Source organism: Microcaecilia unicolor, chromosome 14, assembly GCF_901765095.1.
Source record: "Microcaecilia unicolor chromosome 14, aMicUni1.1, whole genome shotgun sequence".
Lineage (NCBI taxonomy): Eukaryota > Metazoa > Chordata > Amphibia > Gymnophiona > Siphonopidae > Microcaecilia > Microcaecilia unicolor.
Window position 1 is genome coordinate 22,857,341 of NC_044044.1, and position 7,393 is coordinate 22,864,733.

Below are 7,393 nucleotides of genomic sequence, written 5' to 3' on the forward strand. Positions count from 1 at the left end.
CAGACGGACAGGACAAAAAAGGGATAAGGACAAAGAGTAGCAAGATTCTGGAATCCCAAAGAATAGTAAGATTCTGTGCAGAATCTAGAAAGTAGCAAAGATTCCGGAATCCCAAAGAGTACTACTACTACTTATCATTTCTATAGCGCTACTAGACATACACAGTGCTGTACACTTGAACATAAAGAGACAGTCCCTGCTTGATAGACCTTACAATCTAATTAGGACAGACAAACAGGACAAACAAGAGATAAGGGAATATTAAAGTGAGGATGATAAAATAAGGGTTCTGAACAAGTGAATAAGGGTTAGGAGTTAAAAGCAGCATCAAAAAGGTGGGCTTTTAGCTCAGATTTGAAGACGGCCAGAGATGGAGCTTGACAGTTTAAACCTAGATGGTGTAGCAAAGATTGAAGCCTGTATTCATGTTCTTTCAAAACACAGATAGCTCAGTGACACTATCAAAGTTGACCTCTATAGAATTATAAAAGACATGTTTTACTTGCATGTGTTCTTAGATGATTTGGTTTATTGCATTTGTGTTTTAAGAGTATTTTGTAATATGTTTGGTCACATTGATTCCTAATTTCTATCAGTTTTCCTTCATGATGTCTCTACTTCCTTGAAGCTTTAAAACAGTGAAATGGTAAATCATACCAGTGTGGCAGAATTCTTGATTCTTGGGTTCCCAGAGTTTCCAGATCTGCAGCTCCCTTTCTTCTTTCTCTTCTCATTCCTCTTCCTGATGGCTATGCTGGGGAACCTGCTCATTATCTGCATAGTATGTGCTGATCGACACCTCCACGTCCCCATGTATTTCTTCTTGACCAACCTGTCTGCCTTAGACATCTGCTCTTTGACTACCATTGTGCCAAAAATGTTGGCAATTCTTCTGTCAAAGGATTATGATATATCTTTTTGGGGATGCATTTTACAGATGTACTGCTATACAATATGTGTATGTACAGAATTTATTCTTCTTTCTGCCATGGCATACGACCGTTACATTGCAATATGCAACCCCTTGCATTACCTCAACATCATGAATAAGAGAGCGTGTGTTATTCTGGCAGGTGGTTCATGGATAGCAGGTTTACTAGCACCATTGCCAGCCAACGTTATTGTATCCCAGTTTCCTTTCTGTGACTCCAATGTAATAAATCACTTCTTCTGTGAAATTGCAGCATTGGTGAAACTTTCTTGCTCAGAAACCTCAATAATTCAAACTATGAGTTATATAGAGGGGTTATTTGTAGTCTTCATTCCATTTCTACTAATCCTGACATCCTACATGTTTATCATTTCCTCTATCCTGAAAATCCGCTCTTCAAAGGGCAAAAGCAAGGCCTTCTCCACCTGTTCATCCCACATTACAGTTATTGTTTTGGCATATGGGACTATCATAGGAGTTTATATGAACCCTGGAGCTATGGATTCTGCAGATCCAAACAAGTTACCTATTGCAATGTATATAGTCACTCTCCCACTCCTAAACCCTCTGATTTATAGTTTGAGAAGCAAAGAGTTAAAAGTGGCCCTTAAAAAAGCCATCATGAAGACCCACTAAAAAGGAATGTATCTTGCCCTGACCATGATAGCAGGTGCTCTAAAGTAATGTTGTGCTTATTACTAATCCCCTCACTGGTCTGCTCACAATGACTCTGCAACCATTTGTGTCCTGTATACTGGGACTTCTGAAAACAAGAACCTACAAAACATTGACTGATAAATGTCAGACACAATTTACAGCTGGCAGCAGATTTTGGAACAGTGTCGTTGAATTAAGGATGGGATCTCTCTATAACTGCTATGACTCAGAACATGTCAGCATTTGTATATGTTATTTTGAATAATGACGTTATGGATAATTGTGTGTAATCTTTGTGGGTATATGCATAGGCATAAGTATGTGAAAACAATGCAACTGTATCCCTGTTATGTCCAAGCTTTGCCCCCTTGGAATGTCAATGCACTCCACATAAAAGTACATTTGATCTTATAGGTGCTTCTAATATTTTGTGTATGTTCACTCATGCAATTTTATGAGACTGATTTTCAAAGCATATAGACTTACAGAGTTCCCTAGGTTACAACTTTGTAAGTCTACGTGCTTTGAAAATGTGCCTTTACGTAACTTTGCAAGTCTTTGTGCTTTGAAAATGAGCACCTATATTAGTCATTTCTAGTTGTAAATATGTTTTATATGTGCAAATAGGTTTATAAAATGACCCCCTTTTATATGGTAAGAGCTGTGCTTCCTTTGGCCGTCCAGTGTTACTGATCTGTACAGAAATGATAACCAGTTACCTTTACTCTTTGCTCAGCATGTACCAATACTGAAGAGTTATCTTAGAAAAGTCTGCTCTATGTTCAGTTGCTTTTTGAATCATTTGATTTTGTAAAGTTTAAATCATCAACGGACTTCCTCTAGACTTATTACTTTACTGCAAGTGTTCTCAAAAGAGCTGATCGACAAGTTCATTTAAACTTTGCTGTACTGCTTCATGCTCTGGTATCAAGTAGCATGGACGTTTGTAACGCATTACTCCAGGATCTCCAAACGATTGACCTGAGGTGGTTTTCAGAATATTACTGTTAAACTGATCACAGACCCTCAAATGTTTGATCATGAAACCTCTCTCTTAAGGTAGAACATGGGTTGCCATTATAAAATTTTGACTCTGATTCATAAAATACTGCACTGTGGTGAACCCTTCTTTCTATTTGTTACATTTGTACCCCGCGCTTTTCCCACTCATGGCAGGCTCAATGCGGCTTACATGGGGCAATGGAGGGTTAAGTGACTTGCCCAGAGTCACAAGGAGCTGCCTGTGCCGGCAATCGAACTCAGTTCCTCAGTTCCCCAGGACCAAAGTCCACCACCCTAACCACTAGGCCACTCCTCCACTGTTGCTACTATTTGAGATTCTACATGGAATGTTGATATTCCACTAGAAGTCGGCCCTTGCAGATCACCAATGTGGCCGCGCAGCCTTCTACATGGTCACTGTCTAGATCTCATCTTCTCCTCCAACTGTTCACCCTCTAGTTTCCTTGCCTCCGATCTTCCCCTCTCTGATCACCATCTTATAACTTTCACACTTAAATCTCCTCCCTCCCAGTCCCGTCCTATCCTATCTAATTTATCTAGGAATCTTCACGACATTGACCCTTCATCTCTATCCTCCCATGTTTCAAACCTCCTCTCTACTGTGGCACCATCCACGTCTGTCAACGAGGCTGTTTCTTCTTACAACAATACTCTATCCTCTGCCTTAGACACTCTTGCACCTTTGATGACCCGCCCTGTAAGGCGTACAAAACCCCAACCTTGGCTGACTTCTAATATCCGCTACCTACGTTCCTGTACCCGCTCCGCCGAACGCCTCTGGCGGAAATCTCGGGCCCTTGCTGATTTCTTACACTTTAAGTTCATGCTGACCTCCTTCCAATCTGCTCTTTTACGTGCCAAACAGGATTATTATATCCAACTGACCAACTCTCTTGGCTCTAATCCTCGACTTCTCTTCACCACATTGAACTCTCTCCTCAAGGTGCCCCCTCCCCCAACTCCCCCTTCACTATCTCCTCAGACCCTTGCTGAATTCTTTCACAACAAGGTTCAAAAGATAAACCTTGCTTTCTCTACCTCACCAGCTCTCCCTCCACTAGTCCGTTCCCCTCTCTCTCCTTCCCCTCATTCCCTTTCCTCCTTTCCTGAAGTTACTATTGAGGAAACTACACTTCTCCTTTCTTCCTCAAAATGTACCACCTGTTCATCTGATCCCATTCCCACCCACCTTCTTAATGCCATCTCTCCTACTCTTATTCCTTTTATCTGTCACATTCTCAACCTCTCACTTTCCACTGCGACTGTCCCTGCTGCCTTTAAACATGCTGTGGTCACACCTCTCCTTAAGAAGCCTTCACTTGACCCTACTTGTCCCTCTAATTACCGACCCATCTCCCTCCTTCCTTTTCTCTCCAAATTACTTGAGCGTGCTGTTCACCGCCGCTGCCTTGATTTTCTCTCCTCACATGCTATTCTTGACCCATTACAATCTGGTTTTCGCCCTCTCCACTCAACCGAAACTGCGCTTACTAAAGTCTCCAATGACCTATTACTGGCTAAATCCAGAGGTCAATATTCCATCCTCATTCTTCTTGATCTTTCCGCTGCTTTTGACACTGTCGATCACAGCATACTTCTCGATACCCTGTCCTCACTTGGATTCCAGGGCTCTGTCCTTTCCTGGTTCTCTTCCTACCTCTCCCTCCGCACCTTTAGTGTTCACTCTGGTGGATCCTCTTCTACTTCTATCCCTCTGCCTGTCGGCGTACCCCAGGGTTCTGTTCTTGGTCCCCTCCTCTTTTCTATCTACACTTCTTCCCTTGGTTCATTAATCTCATCCCATGGCTTTTCCTACCACCTCTATGCTGATGACTCCCAAATCTACCTTTCTACCCCTGATATCTCACCTTGCCTCCAAACCAAAGTTTCAGCGTGCTTGTCTGACATTGCTGCCTGGATGTCTCAACGCCACCTGAAATTAAATATGACCAAAACCGAGCTTCTCATTTTCCCCCCCAAACCCACCTCCCCGCTCCCCCCGTTTTCTATTTCTGTTGATGGCTCTCTCATTCTCCCTGTCTCCTCAGCTCGAAACCTTGGGGTCATCTTTGACTCTTCTCTCTCCTTCTCTGCTCATATCCAGCAGACCGCCAAGACCTGTCGTTTCTTTCTTTACAACATCCGTAAAATCCGCCCCTTTCTTTCCGAGCACTCTACCAAAACCCTCATCCACACCCTTGTCACCTCTCGTTTAGACTACTGCAATCTGCTTCTTGCTGGCCTCCCACTTAGTCACCTCTCCCCTCTCCAGTCAGTTCAAAACTCTGCTGCCCGTCTCATCTTCCGCCAGGGTCGCTTTACTCATACTACCCCTCTCCTCAAGACCCTTCACTGGCTCCCTATCCGTTTTCGCATCCTGTTCAAACTTCTTCTACTAACCTATAAATGTACTCACTCTGCTGCTCCCCAGTATCTCTCCACACTCGTCCTTCCCTACACCCCTTCCCGTGCACTCCGCTCCATGGATAAATCCTTCTTATCTGTTCCCTTCTCCACTACTGCCAACTCCAGACTTCGCGCCTTCTGTCTCGCTGCACCCTACGCCTGGAATAAACTTCCTGAGCCCCTACGTCTTGCCCCATCCTTGGCCACCTTTAAATCTAGACTGAAAACCCACCTCTTTAACATTGCTTTTGACTCGTAACCACTTGTAACCACTCGCCTCCACCTACCCTCCTCTCTTCCTTCCCGTTCACATTAATTGATTTGATTTGCTTACTTTATTTATTTTTTGTCTATTAGATTGTAAGCTCTTTGAGCAGGGACTGTCTTTCTTCTATGTTTGTACAGCGCTGCGTATGCCTTGTAGCGCTATAGAAATGCTAAATAGTAGTAGTAGTAGTAGTACATGGAATGTTGCTAGTGGAATAGCAACATTCCATGTAGAATCTCCAATAGTAGCAACATTCCATGTAGAATCTCCAATAGTATCTATTTTATTTTTGTTACATTTGTACCCTGCGCTTTCCCACTCATGGCAGGCTCAATGCGGCTTACATGGGGCAATGGAGGGTTAAGTGACTTGCCCAGAGTCACAAGGAGCTGCCTGTGCCTGAAGTGGGAATTGAACTCAGTTCCTCAGTTCCCCAGGACCAAAGTCCACCACCCTAACCACTAGGCCACTCCTCCACTGTTGCTACTATTTGAGATTCTACATGGAATGTTGCTATTCCACTAGCAACATTCCAAGTAGAAGTCGGCCCTTGCAGATCACCAATGTGGCCGCGCAGGCTTCTGCTTCTGTGAGTCTGACGTCCTGCACGTACGTGCAGGACGTCAGACTCACAGAAACAGAAGCCTGCGCCGCCTTCTACATGGAATGTTGCTACTGGAATAGCAACATTCCATGTAGAATCTCCAACAGTAGCAACATTCCATGTAGAATCTCCAATAGTAGGAACATTCCATGTAGAATCTCCAATAGTAGCAACATTCCACGTAGAATCTCCAATATTCCATGTAGAATGTCTAATAGTAGCAACATTCCATGTAGAATCTCCAATAGTATCTAATTTATTTTTGTTACATTTGTACCCCGCGCTTTCCCACTCATGGCAGGCTCAATGCGGCTTACATGGGGCAGTGGAGGGTTAAGTAACTTGCCCAGAGTCACAAGGCGCTGCCTGTGCCTGAAGTGGGAATTGAACTCAGTTCCTCAGTTCCCCAGGATCAAAGTCCACCACCCTAACCACTAGGCCACTCCTCCACTCTATTTGATCTGAAATTTGATTCACTGTTCTCCCTTGCATGCTCTCAGATCTTCCCAACCACATTTATTGTCGGTTCCATCTTTTCAGATCATTGGTCTAGATAGTATCCATCTGTTAATATTTAGTGTGACCATGGCCTTTCTCTATGCAATGCTATGGATTTACAGCCTATCTCACTAACACAGACTGCTCAATAACTACCATAGATCCTCAGGAGCTTAGCCGAGATTGGATAACAGAGCCGGTAGTGGGAGGCAGGGCTGGTGGTTGGGAGGCGGGGATAGTGCTGGGCAGACTTATACGGTCTGTGCCAGAGCCGATGGTGGGAGGCGTGGATAGTGCTGGGCAGACTTGTACGGTCTGTGCCCTGAAAAAGACAGGTACAAATCAAGGTAAGGTATACACAAAAAAGTGGCACATTTCTTGGGCAGACTGGATGGACCGTGCAGGTCTTTCTCTGCCGTCATCTACTATGTTACTATGGATTCTTTTGGATTTGTAACAAGTAAATGAAACCTTTATTAGAGGAGCTAAATTCTGCAATGATTAAGGTATATACAATTATTAGCTATATACACACAATAATGAGAAACAATCTAAACAATCATTACATCATTACACTGGTCTCTACATCTAAGCAGACCCCGAGTGCACTGGACAGTCCAGACAGGGTTGAAAAACAATCTTTAAAATTCACTTCCATTACACTCTGGAATTCCATATGTCTGCATTTTAGACTGGGACCCTCACATATTACAATTAATTCTGCTGTAACAATTTTCTTTTTCCTCAGAGCTTATGATTCTTAGAGCAGGATACAAATGGATTTGGTGAATTATTTTATTTATTTATTTATTTATTGCATTTGTATCCCACATTTTCCCACCTATTTGCAGGCTCAATGTGGCTTACAGAGATCTGTTATGGCATTGCCATTCCAGGGTGTCAGATACAATTGGTGATGCAGAGAGATAAGGATGGGAGAGAAGTTCTAAGAAAATAGATATAGAGAGATGACTTTCAGACTGGAGTGAAGTGGTAAAGTTAAGTT

The 7,393-nt window shown here is 43.2% G+C and overlaps 1 protein-coding gene across 1 annotated transcript; it reads left to right on the forward strand.

Moving 5' to 3' along the window:
• The first annotated feature begins 643 nt into the window (after positions 1 to 643).
• LOC115457043 (olfactory receptor 13F1-like) lies at positions 644 to 1,567 on the forward strand. The gene has a single exon (XM_030186466.1). It carries the CDS (start codon positions 644 to 646, stop codon positions 1,565 to 1,567), a length of 924 nt encoding a protein of 307 aa, XP_030042326.1.
• The last annotated feature ends 5,826 nt before the right edge of the window (positions 1,568 to 7,393 follow it).

Bases quoted from the DNA above. Each gene is read 5' to 3' on its own strand.
- LOC115457043 (XM_030186466.1), top strand. From the start codon at position 644: ATGGTAAATCATACCAGTGTGGCAGAATTCTTGATTCTTGGGTTCCCA.